General features: G+C 35.9%; 1 protein-coding gene across 1 annotated transcript in view; it reads right to left on the bottom strand.

The window, feature by feature from the left end:
* LOC144222947 (contactin-1-like) overlaps positions 1 to 25,625 on the bottom strand; it is an 80,493-nt gene that overhangs the window by 11,216 nt on the left and 43,652 nt on the right. The window contains exon 8 of the mRNA XM_077753657.1: positions 25,170 to 25,326. Within this exon, the coding sequence (XP_077609783.1) occupies positions 25,170 to 25,326 (157 nt within the window). The remainder of the gene's footprint in view (positions 1 to 25,169; positions 25,327 to 25,625) is intronic.

Genomic DNA, 25,625 nt, shown 5'->3' with positions numbered 1-25,625 from the left:
TTTCAACTTATATGAAACGTTTAACGAATAACATTCAAATTCTTTATTTGTGATTAATTCACAAACAACCAGAGTCAGCTTGTTAGATCTTTGTATTTGGCTTTGAAAATAGCTGTTAGAGGGGCACCAGGCTGGCTCAACCAGTAGAACATGTGACTCATGATCTCAGGGTCATGAGTTCAAGTCCCACATTGGGTGTGGAGCCTACTTATAAATAAGTAAATAAATAAAATAAAATAAAATAAAAAATGGGACTCTATTAAATAAAAGGAAATAGCTGTTAGAACATTCTTACATGGGTAGCCCTGGCTTTGTGGAATGCATTATATTACCATGAGAATCAGTTTTTTCGCAACCTTGATTAAAGTTGGAGAGAACGGAAATTTTAAATGCTTATTCTACTTTCCCATACTTGTAAAAACAAATACTAAATTACCTTCTCCTCCTCCTTCATCTTCCTCTCCCCAATCAGTTTTTGAGATTAAAGGACAGTGAGTAGAGTCCGAAAGTTTAAGAATTTGTGTGTGCCCTTTGCTATGGCTAATGGTTCTCTCTTTAGTGCTAGGCTTGAGCAACCACTTGAGCACATCGGTACTAACACCTCCTGGACATTTTCAGTAGCTACAGATACATGAAATTATTATTGGGTTTGCTTACAGATGAAGGAAGATTGTTCTCCGCACCTCCCCCACTGACACATTTGCTTGGTCTATAGCTTTGACTCTTTATGCTTTTGGGAGACCAGCTAGTGTTTTGCCTTGTTGACAATAAAGAGTAAGAGCAAAACCTATTGGTCATGACAGTCAATTTTCCTGAAACGCATAATCATATCTAATCTAAAGAAATCCAAATTAAGGGAAATGGGCAGATAGATATTTCCACAGAGCTCACTTTGTCTCAGTAGTTTTATTTATTTATTTATTTATTNCTGAAACAGGCTCCAGGCTCTGAGCTGGCAGTCAGCACAGAGCCCGACGCGGGGCTCGAACCCACGAACCGTGAGATCATGACCTAAGCGAAAGTCGGACGCTTACCCGACTAAGCCACCCAGGCGCCCCAGTTCTTTTTTTATTTTTTAATTTATTTTTTAATTTGAGAGAGAGCGAGCGTATGAGTCAGAGAGAGAGCCAAAGGGAGGGATGGAAGGAGGGGTGTGTGGGGGGGGGGGGGGGGGGGGGGGGGGGGGGGAGGGGAAGAGAGAGAGAGAGAGAGAGAGAGAGGGAGAGAGAATCTTAAGCAGGCTCCATGCTCAGTGCAGAGCCTAATGAAGGGCTCAATCCCACAACCTTGAGAACATGACAGGAGCTGAAATCAAGAGTTGGAGGCTCAACCAACTGAACCATCCAGGTGCCCCCTCAGTTCTTATTTTATATAAACTTGAGTAAATGACCTTTTGCTGATTTTAATACCCATGTTCAAGGTCAGGGTGGCACACACTGTTTATTTGTATGTGAGACAATGGAATCCAAAAAGTTTATCATGTGGCAGGATGTCATGACTATTCTACTTTCTATAAGAATCCCTAAAATTGTAGGACATGACATATTTCTAGGAGATACATATTTACATGCATATTACTAGTACCAGTATTTGTGGGACACATCATTCCCCAGTTGCCAGAAAGGATAGGTCTGCAGTTATTTAAAATTTGCTTAGAATAGGAGGCCCTTCAAAAAGATGAGAACTATGAGGATAACATAGGACAGTCTTTGTCAATTGGTGCTATAAGCTCCAAAGTAAGAGTTGTGTCTAGCTTTATGTGGCTCTTTTGTGGGACCCTAATTAGTAGCAGTCACTCAAGTGGGTAGCCTGCCTAGGGGTGATTTCCATGTCTCATGCCTAGTTGTATTAAAGTATAGATGCAGATTAATTTCTATTTAAATTTTACTCTGCTTTTCTTTTTAAATAGAATCTTCATCTAACAATGAAGAAAACTCCAATATTTAAATATGTGGATAGTGATAATATGAGAGTAAAAAGGAGATTTATTTAAAACCATTTCATTTAGGGGCACCTCAGTGGCTCAGTAGGTTAAGTGTTCAACTTCGGCTCAGGTTGTGATCTCAGTGTTTATGAGTTCGAGCCTGGCATCAGACTCTGCTGTCAGCACAGAGCCCACTTCAGATCCTCTGTCTTCCCTCTCTCTATGCCCTCCCCTGCTGTTTCTCATTCTTTCTCTCAATAAATAAATAGATAAATAAATAAGCTTTGAAATTATTTCATTTATTCCTAAATTTTCTGGACAACCTGCCCATAACATAGCACCAACAAATATCTATTCAGTGGATTGATATGTTTTTTATAATTTATTATGTGCCAACTCTGGGGAAGTTTGTAACATATTATTTTGTGTAGGTCATATAATACACAGTTGAAGTATCATTATCCTCACATATAGATGAGGGTCCTAAGGCTCAGATTTGCCCACCTAGGAAAAGTCAAATGAAGTATTGAACTGAAACCAGTGCTATTTTCCCTACCAAACGGATACTTCATGAGTGTCTCCTGCTATGGCTAGAGAACGCAGGGATGCAACCTAGCTAAAGTAATGAGCTGAGAGCTGGAAATTACCACCCAGATCTAAGCACCTCCACAGCACAAACAGTCAAGGATCGAAGTTCTCCACTGGTTTCACTTGGTGATTCAGAGACACAACTATCTTGGAAGCTTTCCCAGAGTAAAACTGTGACAAAAGTATTTGATTCGCCTTTGCTTTGGGGCTCTGACAAATGAGTGACTCACCTGTTTGAGGTAGTATTTTGGTAGTTAAGATTTTCCTTCTTAATAGGAACCTGAACTCATCTGTTTGTCAGAACTTGTGGCCTCACTGCAGGATTCAATGTCATCCCTCTATCACCAAGGATTAATTGGTGTCTCTCTGTTTTTCCGTATGCACATTCAGTTCTTCTAAGAAATGGTCCAGATTCACTGAATCTCTACAACTATTTTAAGGATCACAACCAGCTGACTCTTCGTTTGCACTTCCCCAGGAGAAACAATTTCTCAGCTGTTTTAACAATAGTCTGAAACATGGAAGGAGTTACTGGCTGAAACTCACCACTGATTACAAGATTTCTAAGTGTGGGCTTGTTTAGCCTCTCAGCCAGAAGATTATAAAATAATCCAAGCACTTTGGATGGTATCTGCATGAAATTTTCCAGAAATTCTGTTTATACATTTTCCAGAATGCTCATCCTCAGTCTTGTTTTCAGGTGCTAAACTCTGAAATTATAAGTTCTTTTCAAATTCTTTAGGTTCAAAAAAATGGAGACAAGGAGATTGGCTTTCATCACTTCCACAAGGAGTTTATTTTAAAAATCAGCAAAGTAGTTACTCCTTGCTAACCACCAGGAATTCTGGGAAATTCTTTAAGAAACCATTTTGTTTATATTGAACAAGCCAAATTCCCACACAGTGAATGGAAATTGAAATTCTTTCAACGTTTGTCTGTATTCTTACCAGTAGTGCCAGTTTACTTCTAGTCACTTCATTATAAAAGTTTTGGAGTCATTGCTGTCCTTCTTTCCTTAAGACTTATGCCTCGTGTCTTTATGCCTTTTGACAGTGCGTTTTATACAGAGACTTTTAGACAGTGGTGATATGCTAATACATTTGATATAACTCATAATTAATTTTCTAGACATTGAGACAAGGATTATAAAATCTAGAAACGTGTTTTGAGATAGTATGTCTTACCTGGACTGTCCTACCTCTCATTTACCTGAGCTGGTTTTTCTACATTAGAGTTCTTCAGAATTTGTCACAGCATCACTTCCCTCTCTGTATATTCTCTCTGTTCCATCACGGTCATTGTTCTTATAAAATGTGCCCATCCTATTGAATTTCTGAATTACTTCACTCAGTCAATGATGTTGCCATGGACTCATGATTCATAATAGGAAACACAAAGTCATTTACAAAACCCTTTTTCCCTCATTTGCAATATATCAACTTGGTCACCAAGTACAACTGAACAATCTCTCTGTTCCACCTTCTCTACTACTTCTGCCTTAGTGATTCAGGACCTCATCATCTCCTATTTAAACATAAGAATAAGTAAAATGTGAAAAAAACAAAAATCGTAAATTCAATATGCCCCTTTCTCCCAGTCTGAATAAAATAACCTATACTCTGCTTATTTCTAAACTACCCTCCTTTTTTGAATGCTACATCTTACACTGAAAAGGATGTAATATATGTTCTCAGTCAACATTTGTTTCCTCGGACTTGAACCCCCTTTTATTCCTGGAAAATTCTCACTGATATTACTAGATTCATCAAACTTGCCATTCCTTGAAACAGCTATGCATGGATTTAATCACTTTCTCTCTGTGCTTGCTGCTATAACATTTAATAAATATGCCACAATTATTTTTCTGCTTCTTATTCTCCAGGAGCTTAGAACTCCTTGAGACTAGACACCATGTTCCTCTTCTTCTTCAAATTTCCAGGGACTGAGTCTTGTCTAATACATGTTGGTGCTCAGTAAGGTTTTACTGAATGGGTTGAACTAATGGTAAAAACCTTTTTTTTTTTTTTTCTTTTTAATTTAATCACCAGCTCCTGCTTTGGTTTCTTCTTCTGCTGTAGTTTTGTGCAGGATATCTCTTTATCTATGCATGTCCCAGAAGGACTATTCCAGAGAAAAAGTAGTATAAAGAATTAGTGTCCCTATAAAACCCCCACTTGTCGTAGACTCAAAATCAAGCAATCGCTCCATCTAATCACATCCATTAAAGTACTCAATTTGTAAATATAAACAAGCAAGGTCAGATGAGCATCCAACTCTGGATTTTTGGCTCAGGTCATGAACTCACAGTTTCTGAGATTGAGCCCCACATCTGGCTCTATGCTGACAGTGTGAAGCCTGCTTGGGATTCTTTCTCTCCCTCTTGCTCTGCCCCTCCCCTGCCTTGTTCTCTCTCTCTCTCAAAATAAATAAATAAATATTTAGAAACTACTAGGCATTAATAGCAATTCTTACTTAATTGACAGAAAAATGCTTACAATCAAATATACCTTAGGCTATACTTATAATTCCGAGTTTAATATTGCTTAAAATGTATATTCTTTATTTGTCTTTTAATATTAATGCTGTAACTCCTGGCATTTATTACTTAATTAGTCACAACTTATAACTCATATTTATTTATTTATTTATTTATTATTACTATTTTTAATGTTTGTTTATTTTTTAGAGAGAGAGAGAGACAGAGTGTGAGTGGCGGAAGGGCAGAGAGGGAGACACAGAGTCTGAAGCAGGCTTCGGGCTCTGAGCTGTCAGCACAGAGCCCAATGTGGGGTTCAAACTCACGAACCACAAGATCATGACCTGAGCCAAAGTAGGAAACAACTGACAGAGCCACCCAGGTGCCCCAGATTATCTTATGTCTTTATTTGAACCCAAAGTTCTACAGAAGTGTAATAACTCAACAGATATAAGGCAGTAGCTTTTTTTGTAATGATTTTTAAATATACCTTCGTTAGTTTAAATGTTCTAAAGATCAGTTAAATTTTTTTAGGTAAAGACAGTGTTTCAATTCTAGGTAGAACACAGAAATAATATATGGCCTCAGGGAACTGCAAAAAGTTGTGTTCAGCCATCCACATCATCCTTACAAAAGGCAAAGTAATTGGGGCGCCTGGGCGGCTTAGTCGGTTAAGCGTCCGACTTTCACTTAGGTCATGATCTCGCGGTTCGTGGGTTCGAGCCCCACGTCGGGCTCTGTGCTGACTGCCAGCTCAGAGCCTGGAGCCTGTTTCAGAGTCTGTATCTCCCTCTCTCTCTGACCCTCCCCTGCTCACGCTGTCTCTCTCTCTCTCTCCTAGAAATAAATAAAAATTAAAAAAAAAAAGGCAAAGTAATTAACAACATCACAAAATAACCAGTGTTCCAGAAATGAGCCATCCTCTAAAAGACCAGCTCTGTGTTATCAGCAGAAAAATATATCAGTGAGGACAAAAGATACAGAAGCTAAATACATTTTCATCTGTGTAAGACTTTATTCTCTACATCAAATTTGTGTTGGGTATCAGGTACCCATGTCAGAATATTTACATGTTTGGAGGTGTAGGCAGCGACTTATAATGACTATATAAAACAAAAGAATGCCCTTTCATTTATAAAAACCAAAGCACTCTCCAAAACCTCAGTATATATGATGTTACTACATTACTTGAGGTATTTGGAAGAATATATATAAGAATTATGATGGCTATATATTTCATATATGTTAGCACCATTTTTCCTACCTCCAATCTTTCTCTATTAAGTTGGTTGGTCTTATGTTTTAGGTTTCTCCTTGGATTACAAGGTCTTTGTAATCTTAGAATCATATATAACAGTTTTCCAGTTGCCATGAAAATCATCATACTAACTAAATAAGCTCTTTTTAATTGTGTCAATTTTTCTTCATTTTTAACATTTTGTCTAGATTTTATTCGCCATTATGTTTTGGAAAACATTCTTTATAATTTACTATATTTAAATAATTACTTTTATTTTATTATTTTAATCATATATTTTATTCATGCTTATGTTAGAAATTTGATACATGTGTCTTGTAGTTCTTGAGGGTCAATATATACTCTTTAGACATTTATGATCTGTGTCTTTAAGATGTTTTAACACATTAGTAATTAGATAACATTTTTTTGCTAGTTAATCTGAAAAAATAAATATTGAGTCAAAATGTTTTGCCAGGTTTTTTGGAGAATAAAATATAAATATTTACTAATAAGCTTCTTCATTCTAAAAAGGGTTTAAGATAGTTTGCAAAGATACATAAATTATGACAAAGGAAAAAAATAAGGAAATTGAGAAGAAAGAAAATAAATTTAGGAAAAAAATCAGACTAAGTTAAGAGAAAATGATGCCAAAATAGCAACAGGTACTAATGCTACTACTAGTACTACTAATATTTATTAAGTAGGTATTTAAAAAGTACTTTACCTATATTCACATATCTTTAATTAAAATATACAACACCAACTTGACAATAACTATTAAAATTTTTTAAAATCATAATGTTGAAAATAAGTAAATAAATACATAAATAAGTGGTAAAGTTATTAAAACCACAAAAAAATAAAATATACAATGGTCTATATGCTTTGCTATAGGTATGTCAGAAATATGGCTCTGAGCTTTGGCCAAGCAACACAGAGAAATAGATCAGTCATTAAGTTCATTACCCAAATGATTAAAAAACAAAACAAAACAGGTAATGGGCTCAAGAAAGGCTTTTCTATTCCTGGTCTTGAGATCAGAGGTTAAGGGGCAGTCCATGTGGGTAGGTCCCCGGAATAGCAATCCAACATGATGCTAACACAATACTGGGAATGCAACAAATTAGGAAAGTTATTTATTTAATTTTTTATATGTTTTTATTTATTTTGAGGGACAGCACAGGAGCAGGGGAGGAACAGAAACAGACAGAGACAGAATCTGAAGCAGGCTCTAAGCTCTGAGCTGTCAGCACAGAGCCTGATGCGGGGCTTGAACTCATGAACCATGAGGTTGTGACCTGAGCCAAAGTCGGATGCTCAACCAACTGAGCCAACCAGGTGCCCTGGAAAGTATATTTACCAGAAGAATTTTCTTCTCCCCTCCCTCACCTGAAGTCCTTTTCATGGAAAGTACTGTATTGAAGGAAGATATTTCTAACCTATTTAGAGTATATGTGCATACAGCATAGGTTTCCTAATAAATATACTCTAATAAGTAATATCTAAGTTGCCCACAGATGAGAATGGATTTATGTAAGTGTGTATTTTTCCTTTTTGAATGTGTGTGCATGCGTCTGTGTGTGTGTGTGTGTGTGTGTGGGTGTCAGAGAGGGGAAGTGGTCCTGAGGAGATTGATTTTTCTAGAATTTAGACAACAGTGGTTATCTTTCACACCCTTCCTCTAATAAAATCTCATCCTTTCCATTAAATCGTGTACAAAAATTTCAAGAATACTAATTTAATGTTAAACATTAAATTATCTTATTTAAATATTTACTTACTAGCCTGGCCCAGGGCACTCACTTCTCTAGGTTCATCCTACTTGAGAAAATTTTTAATCATCATTCTTTAAAAGAAGGACACTGTAGTACAGCAAAACATATCCTCTACAATCATGTAATAATATGGTAGTAGATTTTACATAACTGTTTTTTGCTTTTGTTCCTTTTTCTATAATGTCCCTCAGGATAAGCGAATAGCAAAATACCATAGTACAATATGATAACAGTTAATCATATGAAAGAGCAAAACAATGTCTTCTAAAAACAGAGCTCACTGACTCTATTTTGGATTGATAAATTCATAAAATAACTGCATCTCTTGGGAATGGATTGCATCTCTATGTCCCCATAAAGAATGCATTCTCCATAGGGACAATATGGCCTTCATGGAGATGCAAACTAGATTTGTGAGCTGAGAGGATCTAAGATATTACAATGGTTTTTGTATCTCCAAAGGACTACCGTACATAAACAGATATGCAGAATTTCTGTGGGTGGCATGGTTTCTGGGCAAAAATGTATAAAAGGGCTTATTAGACAGCTAGAAATGAAACAAGGCTGAGAAACACCATAATATGGAGTATTAACTCTCCCAATCAAGCTTTTGTTTGGAATTGGGTGGCAAAAGTTTAAGACATAAGAAAACAGATTTTGTTCTTCATTTATTATTCACAATAATAGTAAAAACTCACTTGTCATTTACTACTTATAATAATAGGAGGTAACAATCTATTCATCACTTATTATTCACATAAAAGATAGACATTTAATCCTATTCCATATATAAAAAATAGACTATACCTTTGCTAAATAATCAGTGCATATAAGTAATACAAATATATACAAATATATAGGAATAGTACAGACATCTTGATTAGAGGAATCAAATTTTGTTTTAATAGAGTATTTAATACTCAAATACTCTTCAGTAGAGTATTTAATAGAGTTTTAATAGAGTATTAGAAAACCAATTAAGAATGTCACAGAAATATATATATGTGTATATATACGTGTGTGTGTGTGTATTTATATATATGTGTGTGTGTGTGTGTGTGTGTGTGTATATATTTCATGAGCTCGGGAGTTAATGGTAATGACCAAGGTTGATACAGCTCAGACAAAATACGAAAATGAATATGGGGCCTAGTCCTATTCTGAGTAAGATGTAAAGTCATTGGAAGTTTTTGTACAAGTAAAAGCTGACATATGTGATAATGAACACTGTAGTCATCCTGTTGAGAATGGCTTGTAGGGTGCTAGCTAAGCCAAAGCAGAGAACACAGTACAATGTCTAATGCAAGAATCCTGAAGAGAGAGCATGATCACTGAACCATGATGATGGCAGCAAACCTAGAGGTTTCTGGATATATTTTAGTGGTGAAACCAACAGGATTTCCTGATGAGACGAATATCATATGTAAGGAGAAAAAAAAAGTCAAAGATGACTTCAAGGAAGATTGGAGATGTTTTGTTGAGATGGGTAAAAATGTAGGGAAAGCAAATATAGTGGGGGCAGGAGATGGTTTACTTTAGATACCTAAGGGGAAACAGTGGTTAGTGATTAGGGAGTCAAATAAATCAGAGATTTATAATAGAGAGCTTTCAGCATTTAAATTCCTGAAACTGTATAAGATTACTTTGGCACTACAAGGGATATAGTTACTGAAGTACTGAGTCTTAGGGCATTTTAAGTTCAAAAGTAGGAAATATGATCAGGAGCCAGGAAAGGAGACTGAGAACAGCAGCTTGTGAGGGAGAAGGAAAATCAAGAGAAACTGGTGCACAGAAAGTCAAGGAGGAGAAAGTAATCAACTGTATTGATGCTACTAAGAGATTAAACAAGGACTGACTCCTGGATTAAACACATGAAGGTCATTGGTGATCTTGACAAGAGATTTTTGATAGAGTGTTAGAATGAAAACATGATTGAAGCAAATTCAAGGCAGAATTTGAGAGGGGAATTACAGATTGTGAAGATGGACAAATCATCTGTTGCATTTTGCACTAAAGAAAATCATAGAACCATGCAATAACTACAAGGACAGATTTTCCTTCCTTCCTTCCTTCCTTCCTTCCTTCCTTCCTTCCTTCCTTCCTTCCTTCCTTCTTTCCTTCCTACCTTCCTTCCTTTGCTTTCCCTTAAAGATGGGCACTATTGCGAAATACTTGTATAGTGATGCAAAAAAAATATTGGAATAGAAAAAAAGAAAATGATGATGCAGAAGAGAGAAGAAAGAATGGCTGAGGCAATACTCTTGAACTAACAAGAGGTGTTGGAATCTGTATCATGCATGGAGAATGGACCTTAGGTAATAACATAGAGTTCATTCAAGGTATTAGGAGGAAAGGCACAACATGTATTTAGATGTTGGCTGCTTCTGATTTCTTCCATTTTCTCAGAAAAACAGAAGAAGTTATCGACAAAAGAGGAAGATAGGAAAGATTTGCTGGAAATTTACAGAAGGAGAAGTGTAAAATAGTTGCTAAGAAGAGGAGAAGTATGAATGTTTGAGGAAAACCTAGTGGAATGGCCCAGCAGCACTGTGGTCCTGCTTAAAGTGAGTGTTCATGAATTCAAGGTGGTGTAACCAGTCTTAATGTTGGGTATACTTCTTTAGCCACCTTTAGCTTTGATAGTGTAAACATAGATATAAATGGACGGTTGGACTTAATCCATGATATATCAAGTGAGTATATGAAGTAAGAGAAGCAAAGGGACATGGGGGGCTCTATAAAAAGGAGTAATTATAATTTGTGGCTGTGGGATTTAAGCTAGATATGAAGACAATGAGAAAGAAACATAGAAAAATGATAATATCAATGGCTTATGGTTTCTTGTGGGTCAAAAATTTAGAAGTCAGAGTACTAAACGATGAGAGGAAAGATAGGTGGTGGTCAGAGACTAGAGTCTTTGATATTATAAAAACAGCAATAATAAGGTTACACTAGAACCAGAGAAAGGACAACATAAATGAGCAGTGTTTCAAGTGAGAGGACAGGATAATGTAAGGATCTATATGCATATTGAAATCAACAAAAAGTGTGACAGGAGTAGTTCTGGAGAGATTCACAGTGATCTGGGTTTGTAACTCCTCAAGGAATGAATAGACATGGTCCAGGGAATTGGTACAACACTTCAAAAAGGGAAAATGAACAAGAGAAGCAAATGCTCTGAGATGCTAAGCAGGGCTTTTGGGGCAAGAAAGGAGAATACTATGGAAGCAACAAAAAGAAGAACAACTACCCTGTCACCAGGCCCCGTATCCAGGGGGTCTGAGTAGATGGCAGGAGAAGCAATATCATTGGGTAGAGCAAGGTTTCAGATGAAGTAAGAGGAAGGAAACATTCAGTAAAGAGATGGACATTACAGGAAGCTTTGCTGATGACTGACCATGAATTCCATAGGGCAGAGTGAGAAGGTTTTAAGAGTTATGTATCGATAGAAATGGGGTCATAAAAGGAGCGCCCAGAATTGTATTAATCAGGGACTCCTGGGCTACTTTTGGTTAGTGTCATAAACGAGACCTATGGACATGATTAGACCTGAGGGTCTCCAGGTAGATAGTGTTGGGGAGCTGGTAAATGTTGGGGATGGGGATGAACAGGGAGATCCTGGGCTATTTGGGCCCACAGGACAAAAGGAATTTGTATTTGATCAGAGTTTGGCTTTGGCCATGTGAAGAGCATAAAGGGAGAATGAGGCAAAGTATAGATAAAGTAGTGGTTTTAATTACAGGTCATGGAATCCAAGCTCCTTAAGGAGGGAACTGAGGACATGAGTGGAATGAGGGATAAACAAGTAACGGGTTCAATGGGAGGTCTGGGTGGGGGAGGCTAGAAGAAATGTTGGCACTGGGAGAAGATTTGAAGGAATAAACTAGGACATTAAGAGTCAGTGGTCAGAAAATAAATGCTTAAAATATTGATTTTTTTTTGGGGTTATTAGTTATATCAAGATTTTTAAGGACTCTAAATCTCTTTGTGCGTTATAGGCACTTTGGCAGACTGTAAGTCTCTGAGAATGCTGCAAATAATGCTTTCACATTCATTAAATATGATATCTAGAATTAAAGGAAAATAATTATATTGAAATACATTTATAGGAATATCAAGAAAGCAAATACACGTTTATTAGCACATTAAAATACTGTGCTTATTAGCACATTAAATAATAAGAATATCAGGCCTAATAAATATCATATTTATGAAGACACGATACTGTAACAGCTGAAATATTGTATGAAAATATATGCAATTGTTATTGGTGAGAGTAATTTGTTGCTGTTGCTTCAGTTCATATTTGAAGGAATAATACATTTGAGTTAGCAATTAGTGAAAATTAACACGTCATTTTTTTTCTCATTCAATTTTCTATGACCACGCATCTTTTTGTTTTTGTTTCAATGTTCTATTTTATTATTTTTGAGAGAGAGAGAGAGAGAGAGAGAGAAGGGCAGAGAGAGAGGTAGAGGATTCAAAACAGGTTCCATGTGGACAGCAGTGAGTCCAACGTAAGGCTCACACCCCAAACCATGAGGTCATGACCTGAGCTGAAGCTGGATGCTCAACCTACTGAGCTATGGAGACTGCTCATGTTCCAATTCACATTTAGGTCTGTGAACCCCTGTCTTCTTTGTGATCAGAAGCAGGGGACTGAGCCAGGGCAAGAGGACAAGTTCATCAAGAAAGGAATTAAAAGTCCAGGGCATTGGAAGGATCATCCACACAGATGTTCGTATCCGAAGAATTCACAACCTTTGGGCACATCTGGACTTTGAGGCAGCCCCTATGGGCTAAGAGTCTACTTAAGCTAGTCCTCTGTATCCGAAAGCACCCTTCACTCTTCCTGCTTCTTTCGGCCATGTGACCAAGGCTGTTGATTCGCTTTAAAGCCGAGTCAGTTATGCAGGGCCTGGAGTGGTAGGTAACTGAAGAAAGACAACTGGCTGGAGAAATACATACTTTTGGAATATGTGGTAAACAATTTATTTCCTCTTGGTCTGGCTCATTTCGCAGAAGGTGTCTGTAAAAAGTGTCTCTGGAATGTTTTTTTTTGCTTCACTGAATTGGTTTCATACTGTGAATAATCTACTGAGGGGGCTGGCTTCTAGCCTTACCTAACTTTAGGAAGGATTTTGAGACCCAAATATTCCTTTCATAAATCACTAAATCTGGTCCCTAAGGTAGTATCAAATGGACCATTTTAATATGTTGATATATCACTTTCCAGGTTAAGTGTTTCATATTCCTTCTTATTATATAAAGGTTTCCAGTTCTATGTGTGAGTAATTTCCAGGGATTTCATTTTAACAATGACAAACTCATTTTCTTTTCTAACTAGTTTTAAAATTTGTGTTGCTGTGGGCAAATATCAAACCTCCAGAGTGAAAATTGAAAGTCAACTCTCTTTGTCAGCACAAATAATTTATCTTTATATTTTCCTCAGAGGGTTACACATTTCAACATAGCCTATAATGTTTCAAAGGAAATTAATTTTGAAATGGTGTCTTGATGGTTGATGTATATATCAAAGATAACATAATTATTTTAATTCATTTATTTGTTGCTCTTATTTAAGGAGAAAATATACCGCAACATCCTATGATTTAAGGGGAGGTACATATATCCTAATATTTCTTCCTTAGGATTATAGAATATTTTCACTCTGTGCATAAGAGATATACATCTAACTGTAATTTTTATGCTACTAACATATCAACATTCATAAGCATGCATAATTAAGCTTACTAATAATTAAAATTATACATATAAGACCTGCCATTGCAAAAGATTATTCATTTTCTCATGACCAATGTATTGATGAAAAATAAAATTTGTTGAAACTTTATATTCCAGAAAGTTTGGAATTATGCAAACAAGATGAACACACAGATTACTGTCTAATAAAATTGGAATTTTGCTGATACTCAAAATTCAGAAAAATAAAGCTCATCTCTGAATGAAGGTATCTCCCTTAGGACAACTTCTTTATTTTCTGAAACTTCTTCAGTGTAATTACATTCTCAAAAAATGATAAATTCCTTTAATTTACAACTCCTTTTTTGAGAGCACTTACTTTATGTAGGAGTCTCTTTCCATGCTAGGTTCCATTAGCAATGTTCTTTTCAGATTCTAACCTTCTAGTTCAACTTTCTAAACTTAGAAAACATCACCAAAAGTAGCCTTTGAGGGGAAAGGACTGTCTCATAGGTTTGAGTATTGCAGAGTATAGAATTTAAACTACAAAATAAAGCAAAAAGTTACAATTTTCCTACGGGAGTAATTCCTTAAACTCTTCCTTGAATATTTCTGTTTATCCATCTAAATATTCTTTAATGGTTACTGACTTTATTTACTTATTTATTTTAAATATTTTTATTTATTTCTAGGAGAGAGAGAGAGACAGCGTGAGCAGGGGAGGGTCAGAGAGAGAGGGAGATACAGACTCTGAAATTGGCTCCAGGCTCTGAGCTGGCAGTCAGCACAGAGCCCGACATGGGGCTCGAACCCAGAACCGCGAGATCATGACCTAAGAGAAAGTCGGACGCTCAACCGACTAAGCCACCCAGGCGCCCCAATGGTTATTGACTTTAAAGCAGACTTCTCAGTTTATGGACATAATCCTTGGTAATTTGTTCAGCATTATCAATCCTTGTTTTAATCTCAAAATTCACATTGATTACCCTTCCTTATTACGCCAATAAAAATAATCCTGACTAAATTATCTATTTTTGAAGCTAAGTTTGTGTCTTTCCTATAACTTTCCAGCCCTCTGCTGCACTTTATGAAGCTGCTCTTTGACCCAGTTTTCTCTTCTTCATTTTCATATATCCTCATTAATTTATTTTAGTTATTTACCTCATTATTCGTCTTGTTACTTAACTTTTAATACTAAGTAGAAATCTTTTTCTGTTTCCTTGCCAATATACTCTCCAGATTTTGCATACATGTTCACTCCTCAAAGAAAGTTTTACCATCCCCATCTGAGTTAAATCTTGGTCACTGAGAAACCATGGGAATGCCATTTTACTAATTTAGTAAAACCAAGTCTAGACAATATGGAAAAGATTGTTAGAGAGTCTCTGGTAAAGGTCCTTCATTTTAAGATGAAGTTTTGACAGAGTCATACCCTTTCTTCCTTAGACATGATAGGGTCTGTGTGCACTAGTTCCTAGCTCTGCTACAGCCATACTACAACCACAGAGAGAATGAACCTTAAATAAATCCGATTCTGAGAATTCTCAGGTTGGGATGCAAGAGGTTGGGAGGGGATGAACCTTGATTATATATTTGAGACACTGATTTCACCAAGGCTTAAAAGACACCTATTTCTTAAGCAATTTAGACAGACAGCCAAAAATAATAGATACAAACTCTCTGCTCAGCTACTTAAATTATTCTTCAACTAGAGGTAATGAATCCTTATTTCCCTTGGTCTCCTACTATATTAACCATGCAAGTTGCCAGCTTTGGGTGACATCAACAACCATCTGCTTTCTCTGCATCCAGGCTGGTATGAATTGCAGATAGTTATATAATTATGCTACTTGGTTCCCTGACAAATTTGTTATCTGACCTCAGCTGGTTATTCAGTTTTGCTAGATTATTCTTTTTCTTTTTTAAAAATCTATCTCCACCTAGATGACTAATGGACATAGCATGAACTAGCACATCAAAATTTGAGCTCTTTCTCATTTTCTCCAGTCATCTGTTTTTAGTAGACGATTCTGTTAAAGTAGATGATCCTGTTGGCCCCTTCAGTAGATGATTCTGTTGCCCAATCTAAATTCTTAGGCATGCCACATCCTCTTTCACATCCCTTGTCAACTCATCAGAACATATTGTTGGGTCTTCTTCCAAATAAATCCTGCCTGTACTTCTCACTTCTACTGTGACCACACTAGTCAAAGCTGACTACATCTCTAGCTTGGACTGTCACCTGTAACCACTCTCCCTGCTTTTAGAGTTTTACAGAGATTTCCCCCTCCTCCCACCATTTATGAGATTTCTACTTCCTTCCAATGAACAGATAAAATAAGACTTGTAAAATATACACCTGATCATGCCATTTCCCATCTTAAAATGCTTCAATGGCTTCTCATAACATTTAGAGTAAATCCAGTCCTTAATCAGGACCTGTAAACCTCGTTATGATTCAGGTTCCATTTACTTCTCCACCATAATTATATCTACTCGTCCCATGCTCAATCTCAGTAACACTGTTCCTTGAACAGCCAAACACACTCCTAGAATAGGGCTTCATATTGTTTGAATAGGAATACTTTTCCTCCAGATAACCGTATGGACCTTTTACTTACTTCATATGATTCTCTTTTCCAGAGTTATCTCATCAGAGCAAGCTGTTCCTCTCACTCGTACTGAAAATGTAGGTCCTAGCTATCTTCTATCACTATTTACCTACCTTCTTCTGTTTTACTTTCTTCTTCAGGTATTAGCACTATCTGTTGTTATGTATTGATTGATTGATCTTGCCTCCTCTCTTTAGAATGTAAGCTCTGTAAGACTGGCTTAGAGAAATAAATAAGACCTTCATCCACAGTATTTTATGGTAGATTTTCTCTTGAAATTGCCAGAAATTACCAGTAATTTTGTCATGGGCTGAATTTTGTCTCTTCAAAATTCCCATTTGAGGCCCTAACCCTCAGTACCTCAGAATGAGATACTTTAAAGAGATAGTCTTTAAAGAGGTAATTAAGTTAAAATAAGGTCATTAGGGTCAGCTCTAATCCAATATCACTGGTGTTCTTATAAGAAGAAAAACTCAGGACACAAACACAGAGGAAAGACCACATAAAAACAGGAAGACAGCCATCTATAATCCAAGGAAGGCAACCCTGCTGACATTTTGACCTCAGACTTCTAGCCTCCAAAGCTGTGAGAAAGTACATTTTTATTGTTTGAACCCCTCAGTCTGTGGAACTTTGTTATGGTAGCACTAATAGACATCTCTAAAATGCCAGATTCAGTAAACTTTCTTACTCTTCAACTTCTTCAATCCTCTTTTAACTTTTACAACTTTGAAATAAATTATGGAAATTGGTACTTTTAAAATATAATTTAACAACAACAACAACAATAACAGAACACTTGCATACTTAACAGTCAGGCAAAGAAGTAACACTGTCACCACCCTTTAAGCCTCTTCCTGACTGCCCTCTGCCCCCTCACAAGGCAACATGGTATGACTGTGTTAATCATTTTCTCTTTTGGGGGTAAGTTTTACATGTCATTTATATACCTCTTTCAACATTGCTTCATTATTTTCTGCTTTTGGAGTTCATGTAAGTGGACTTAAATTGTATCTATTATTATATGGCTTCTTTATATGCACTAAATATTTGAAGTTTTTTTAACATGTGAATTCATTATTTTGTATAAAAATGAACCATACTGATCTAGCATCAATGATTTTGAAATGCAAACTTGAAAAGATATTTACTATAAATATGGCACGAAAATGCTAAAAAACCTGCTTTGTAAAATAAGCATAAAATTTTAAGGAAAATTATTAATGTTAAATAGACAAAAGAATAGAACTTCTAAGAAATGAGTGTAAGTAGCTATTAAACATATTAGTGTATTCATCTCAATAGTAATTAAAAATAATAAAAATTATGAGATGGTACTTGGGATCAATTAACAAAGAGTTTTTGAACACTGAAATGATAGTAAAAATTGTTTAATGATAAAATATGAGCATTGCTGCTTGGATAGCAATTTGGCAATTATCAAATATTTGCCAAGTGATTGAAAGGTTCTGCCTTCTAATCCAGTTATTCTACTTCTAAGAATTGTTTCTAAAAAATTGGAAATTTTGAAAGAAAGATTTATATACAGTGTTGCCCATTATGATGTTATCATAACACTGAAAAAGAAAATATAGAGAATAAAGTCACCACATTGTTATCTGTGATTGTTGGTGATCAGGTGATATCAATCATTATTTTCGATACCTTGGGTAAATCTCCCTTTTAGATATGTTTGTAATGCAGCTTCAATTGCTACAGGTTTTCTTGTCCTATAATTTTAATAGTGTTTCTAATAAGTTGAATTTGTATATCATGAAATCAATTTAGAACTTAAAAGTAATGTTACTTCTTTCCTCTAATTTCATTTAACGTATCCTAAAAAGCCATGTTTGGCTGGGGTTTTCTTGTCAGTTTTGATGGTTATCACGTAAACCTACTTATTTTTGGAGAAAGTGTGCTACCTTTCTTCTTAGAATTGCAGCAGCATTTCTTGTGGTCACTTTGTCCTTCTACCTCTGGGATAAAAAGGTGAGAACTACATTTCCTAGATGCTCTTGCCATGAAGAGGCACAGAGTGGGGGTGGGATGTGGAAGGGCCTGGAAAAGCGAAGCCACTGCTGCTCTAGCAGGGTGGGCAGGGCTCTGGGCCTCAAGGGTGTCCAAGGCTCTGGGGGTGCCAGTGCCCTCACAGCCTCTCCTGTGGTTCCCCCACTTTGGAGCTGCAGGCAGATGGACCACCAACAGGGGCTCCTTTCCTCTGCAATTTCTTATTTCTCTCAAAGACAGCAGACGTTCCCTCTAACAACTCTTATAAAAAGTTTTATTTTCTCTTTTAAGAATCTGATTCAATACTTGATTAAAATGTCCAGAGATGTTTCATCTCTCCACCAAGATGAATCCTCTTTCACTGAAAGAAGACAGAACAGAAAGAACTTTATAGAAAACTACGGGTTGATCCTCTGAGCTAGATTTTATCAGAAAGTAGCTCAACCACTATCGCACTGATCAGAGATCTATAATCTATTGATTACAGCTATTGATAAATCTAAGGGCTGCTTGTAAATTGGGTGAACTGACTCCCCATCACAGATAGTATTTAAACTGAGGCTGAGAGAGCATAAGCTATGAATGTCCTCCAGAGAATTCCAAACCTTGGAAAGGAGTCAATCAAGTTGACCTAGACATTTCCCTCCAGCAACTTTATGAATATTTTTGCTTTTCCTATCTTTTTATCACTAAATATCACATATTTTGATAATTTGTGCAAAAAACATTCTAAATGTACATTTACCCCCTCTGAAGTATATATATTGTCCCCATAAACATTCATTAATCATTTGTCCTAGAAAAGGTCTTGTAATTTGCTTTGCATCTCAGAGCACTAAAAACCTTAAGTTATCTTATAAAATGATTCTTTCTGGAAGGGAATCTTGCCTATGCTGATGGGCTGTCAGACTTGCTCTAATTTCTCAGATTAGTAGATAATTTATTCATGGCCATCTATTTATCCCAAATAATATACGACATTTACAACATTTCAGATTTGGGGGTCCCTAAGTTATATAGTAACCTATCACTAAAGAAGGCAGAATACAGTAATTCTAAGACCATCATGTATACTATCCTCTCCTCCTGTTATATGGACCACTGTACAAGATTAGATGCCCAAAATAATTTTGGCTTTTGAAATGCTTACACTATTAAATGTGATGATGTCTATATAACATTTTAATTTCATAATGTATGAATTAAATCTAAACATCCCAACTACTCTCTTGTTCCTTTTATAATGTACTACTAACTTAGGTAGTAGAGAAGGGAGGATGTGGGTAACTGAGCTAAGATCTAGAGATTGTCCCTAGAGAACGGTTTCCTAGCCCTTCCGTTACTGCAAAGAAAAGGACAAAGTGAGAAAACAAAATGTGTTTTTCATCAGTGTTTAAGTCAGTGGCTTTGGTTATATAGTTTAACTTAGTAACTTGGAGTTACCAAAAGTAGTAGGTTAAATGTTGTGATTACATCATCTATGGCAACATCAGAATAAATTACAGATTTATTAGGAGATACAAAATCAACAGGATGAATATATAGCAACTTTAAATCAAATGGAAAAGATGCCTTGTTCTTTTAAAACCTACCCTAGACTTGGCCACTGCCCTCTTCCCAGTCCAGACCATCATCATCTTCTAATCATTCTATAATAATAACCTTGTAATTCTACTTCTTAAATCTTTCTTCCCTGTTATATATATTTTCCACAATCACCAAAGTGATTTTTCAAGTATAAACATCTGATCATGTTATTCCTACCTCCTTAAAGTTTTCAAATGACTATGAATTGCCCTAAGTAAGAAGTCTGGCCTCTAAAATATCCTTAAAAGTCTTCTTTGATTAGATTAAGGTATCTTATTAAAACTAAAAAGAAAAATAAAAGCTCAAAATATGCACATTCACACATAAATAAGGAAATACATACTTCCCTGTGGATATTTATTTATGACCACAGATCTTTGATAATCTATATTCTTTTAAAAAATTTTTTTGATGTTTTTATTTATTTTTGAGAGAGAGAGAGCATGAGCAGTGGAGAGGCAGAGAGAGACACAGAATATGAAGAAAGCTCCAGGCTATGAGCTGTCAGCACAGAGCCTGATGTGGGGCTCGAACCCACAAACGATGAAATCATGACCTGAGCCGAAGTCGGACACTTAATTGACTGAGCCATTCAGGTGCCCCAATTATCTACATTCTAAACTTTATAGTGAATATGCAATAAACCAAACTAGCTTATTAAAATTTACTTTCAAAATATTTTGTAGCTTTTAGCACATTCTTAACTCATAATGATGTACAAAAACAAAAGATTCTTAAGAGACAATATAGAATTTCTTAGAGATAGTACATTTGGGATGAAACAAATGTGGTGTTACATTTGCCTAGATGTGAACTGTAAATATCTGATAGGGAATAATGTATTAAGACAGCAGTAACAGTGTTCAGGTCAGAGAGAAGCAGAGATGCAAACTGCCATGTCAAATAAATTTTCTAGACTATCTCTCATATGAAGTCTTAAGTTTTGTAAGAACCAACCTGTGAATTAGCATATGGCATAATACAAACCATGTGCCTAAGGGAGAAAAGAGTATCAACATTCTGGAAAGGTAAATTGTAATTTAAATCACCCAAATTATTCTTGTAACTAAATTGTACTCTATGCAAAACTCATACATTCATTTAACAATTATTTGTTAAGACCCTGTTACGTGCCAGATATGTCCCCGGGGCACTGGGGATTCAGAGGTTAAATAAGTCAGATAAGAGCTTGTTCCCATAGAGCTTACATTCAAATAAGGACGGGAGATAGAAGATAAACAGTATAAATTAATACATAAGATAATTTTGAATAGTTATAAATATTATAAATTAAAGGGTGATGTGATAAGATACTGAGGTAGAGTAGGGGCTACCTTAAATGGTGGTCATACAAGTCTCTGAGGAGGTGACATCTGAGCAAAAACAAAAACAACAAGAATGAACCTGCCAGGCCAAGATTCAGAGAATTCAAGCAGCCTCAGGAACAAGTACAGATGCTTCAAGGTAAGGATGCCATCGGAATATGTTCAAGAAGAGAAAGAAGGTCATGGAACAAAGATGCAATCACTTAAGTGAGATAAGAGAGTTTGGCCAGATTATTATAGCTCACTAAAGGCCATGGTCAGGAATTTAGATTTTATCCTATGGGGTGTCTTTTAAAGAGGAGAGTTGCATGATTTGATTCATGTGTAAAAAGATCCCTCTGGCTGCTGCATAGGGAATGGACTGTACGAGGCCAAAGTTGGAAGCCAAGAGAATTGTTAGAATTACCGTAGAGCCAGCCGGATGATAATGATGTGGAAGAGGAAGCATGTGAAATATATATACTGTAGCATATTTTAAAAATATGAACTGTGGGGGCACCTGGGTGGCTCAGTTGGTTGATCATCTGACTTTGACTCTGTTCATGATCCTATGGTTCAGTTCAAGCCTCACTTCAGATCCTCTGTCCCCCTCCCACTCTTCCCCGACCTCGCTCATATACACATATGAACTGTGCCTGACATACTGTAGGCATTTAAAGTATATTTGTCGAACAAATAAATAAATGAATGAATACATGAACAGCATAATGCTTATAAACATTAAAACCTAGCAATGTACTCTATTCCTGGCTACATTTTTTAGTCATGAAAACAGAAACAGAAGAAAGTATTACAAGTCTTTTAAATTTACAAGAAAGCCTAAAATTTTCATTTGCATTTACATGCTTCTCTCATTACAAATAAAATAAACAATTTGAAAATAAATCTAACTTAAACAAGAAAATTTTAGAATTGGACTATCCACCAAACATCTGACATTTCCTAATGTTAATGGTGTAGTTTCTTCGTAGAGTCATGGTTAGAATAAGAAATAAATAATAGAAATTCTGCCTTAATAAGAATATTGCCCATTAGTTGGCAAAAAATGGAAATTATTCATTGAGGTTTCTAAAAAGAGCTTGCTCTGTGCCTGCTGTACGTGGGCTGTTTACACTAGTGTGTCTGGGGGCACTTGTGGTGTGCAGCCGACAGTCTCTACCACCTCCCAAGAACTGACTGTTAATTTTTTGGGAAATCTCTGAGCAAGTTGTTAAAAACATTGTGATTAAAATTGAAATTATGTAAATTTACTAATTAAATGAGGAAACTTAAAACAAGGTAGTGAATTCTCAAAACTCATCACTTTCTAATTACTTTACAGAATTTGTTTCTAATTTTTTAATGTTAATTTATTGTTGAGAGAGAGACAGAGCATGAGCGAAGGAAGGACAAAGAGAGAGAGGGAGACACAGAATCTGAAGGAGGCTCCAGGATCTGAGCTGTCAGCACAGAACCCAACACAGGGCTCTAGCTCACACCCTAAGATCATGACCTAGGCTGAAGTTGGACACTGAACTGACTGAGTCATCCAGGTGCCCCTGTTTGGCACTTAAATTTTTTTTTCAGTTTATTTATTTTGAGGGAGGAAGGGATAGAGAGAATTTGAAGCAGGATTTGTGCTCTGAGCACAGAGTCCAATGTAGAACCCATGAACCATGAGATCATGACCTGAGCCGAAATCAAGAGTCGGATGCTTAACTGAACCACCCAGATGCCCCTTTACTGCATTTTTTAAAAGTTTATTTATTTATTTTGAGAGAGGGAGNGGAGCTAGACACGGGGCTTGAACTCACAAACTGGGAGATCATGACCTGAGCCAAAATCAAGTCAACGCTTAACCGGCTGAGCTACCCGGGTACCCTTATTTTACTGCATTTTAATATCATCAATGTTCTTGAGGTTATTCCTCTGCATCTGTGTGGTGGCAATTACATATATATATATATATGATATATATAGTGATGTCACGTGGGAAGTTTGAAATCAGATCGAAATATTTACACCACAGAAATTAGCAAACTATAAACCAAGGCTTCCCCTCACCCCAGGAGAGTCTGTTGTTTAACATTTACCAGCACATCACTGATTATAACTATGCCAAGGTTACTGTTACTGCTATGGCATCTCTAGCTACAAACTTCCGTAGTTTTAACCCTAGAAACCGGGCTCTGCTTCACATTAGGGATGACAAATGAAGGGTAAGGAAATGAAGAGAATGACAGTGGGCTATGGCGAGCTTCTTAACAAGGGAGGTTGGTTTTCAAATCAATTTACTGGATTCTTTTGCACTTTACTACCCTCGAAATAAAGTGCACATTTCCCTCTGATTTCCTTCGTGGATCAGCCCTGTTAAGTGTGAAACTACTGAAAGTATGTGCTAGCAAAGTTCAGAATTAGAAAATGGTTTAAAAATAAAATAATGTCATTTTCTCCTATCACCTTAGTAATGAATAAAAGGAAACTAATGTTGGGGCAGTGAAATATGAAATGAACTCACATACAATGATAACAGGAAAATAAACAAATGTATTTTTTTAATTTGGCAATATGAAAGTAAAGTAGTTTATTGAATTATTTCAATTTAAGCTACAGAAAGATTAATTTACAAAAATGTATTCAAAATAGTATTATTTATTATAGTGAAAACCAAAATGCATAGATACATTTTATACTTTTGTGTGAGAGAATATTATGTATAATTTTAAGTGAAATTTACCAAATTTTTAATGACATGGGGACTGTTTGTGTAACATAATTCATAAAAGTATAAAAGTATGATATAACATGATACATGCAGAAGCAAAAACACAAAATTATGCACACACACACACACACACACACACACACACTGAACACTGTAGCTAATTTAGAGTGTTTAGCAAATGACTACGTTTTCCTTCCAAATTTTGGTATTTTAAAAATTTTCTAGAGAGACATAATAATAATGTCTAAACTAAAAAATTTCAATGTAAATTAAATGCATGAGAAAACCTATTTAAACAATTTGCAAATAAATCTAAACTTGAATAAGAAAACTCTAGAATGGTACTATTCACCAAATATATTCATCTACTTAGCTATAAATTATCATTTTTTTCTAAATCAGTGATCCCTGTCATTAATTTAACATCTTATAGTGTTTCATAGTCTCATAAAGCTCTCAAATAAACATCAATTTTAATTTATTATAATTAAACTACAGCACGCAGGATGAGAAAAAAGTACCCAAATTTAAATAATAGAGTTCTACAAATCCAAGCGAGAGAGGAAGTCACTGCCTCAAGTATTTATTTTGGATTACCAAGTGCTGTGAGAAATAGAGTTTGGAGAAAAAGGACACATATGCTGAGGCACAGAGAAATTGGAAAGGAAGAATCTACCACCTAGTGTCTTTCTATTTTATTACTATATTAATATATATAGGACAAAGAAAAAGGAGTTAGAAGAATATTAATAGTAGTCCGGTGAATTTCTTTTTGATATAAGAGAAGTTCAGATATTATTATCTAATGGTCTATTATTATTTAACATTTTAATGCATTGTGGTATTTCTTTTTACTGAGGTATAGTTGACATGCAATGTTACAGGCGTACTACATAGTGATGCAACAAGTCTAGATGTTGTGCTGTGCTCACCGTCGGTGGCTACCATCTGTTACCACACAATGCTATTACCATACCTGCATTATGGTACTTGCATTATGCTTTGTCATTCAGATAGTAATCAAAAAGCATGCAGTATGTTGCAAAGTTACTTTTGTGACTTATGAGGGAAGAAAGACCAAGTTTCAGGACATCCTTGTCATTTCAAATTTACTTAGGAAAACACTGACATTGGTGTGCATACCAATCCCACCTTTACTCTTGAGAATCCATATGGCCTACAAACATACAAGTCCTTAATGGAAATGAGTCTTCAATGACTGGCTTACCTGAAATTTTGACTTGAGACACTACTCCATCTCCTCCATCACTGTGTGCACGAACCTCTACAACGTACTCTCCATCCCTGGGGATTGGAACTTCTATGGAGTGTTTATGAGTTGAATATAGCTTGCCATCATGCTGGCCATCAGGTCTATAGAGTACCTGAAAAAGTCCCAAAATATGGTTATTTAATAAACCAGTAATAATGAGCCAATGCCAAAACAATAAAACCATAATAAAAATGCTTAAGACTTCTATTAATAATTTTTAAAAAACCTAGGAAGCCATGTTTAATACTTGGCAGAAAGTACATGTTATTTTTAATTCACAGAAATTGATTTCACCCATTTTTTAGGGTAATCCAAGAGGAAATACCTTAAGCATCTGATTTTTTTTAATGACCTAAAATAAAAAGAGGGAATTTTTTGTGTGTGTAATATAAAATGAGGGCTCTTTCAATG

The sequence above is a fragment of the Crocuta crocuta genome, unplaced genomic scaffold (assembly GCF_008692635.1).
Source record: "Crocuta crocuta isolate KB4526 unplaced genomic scaffold, BGI_CrCroc_1.0 scaffold30, whole genome shotgun sequence".
Taxonomy (NCBI): domain Eukaryota; kingdom Metazoa; phylum Chordata; class Mammalia; order Carnivora; family Hyaenidae; genus Crocuta; species Crocuta crocuta.
The sequence above is the reverse complement of the archived record's forward strand: the minus strand, read 5'-3'. Positions and strand labels throughout refer to the sequence as shown.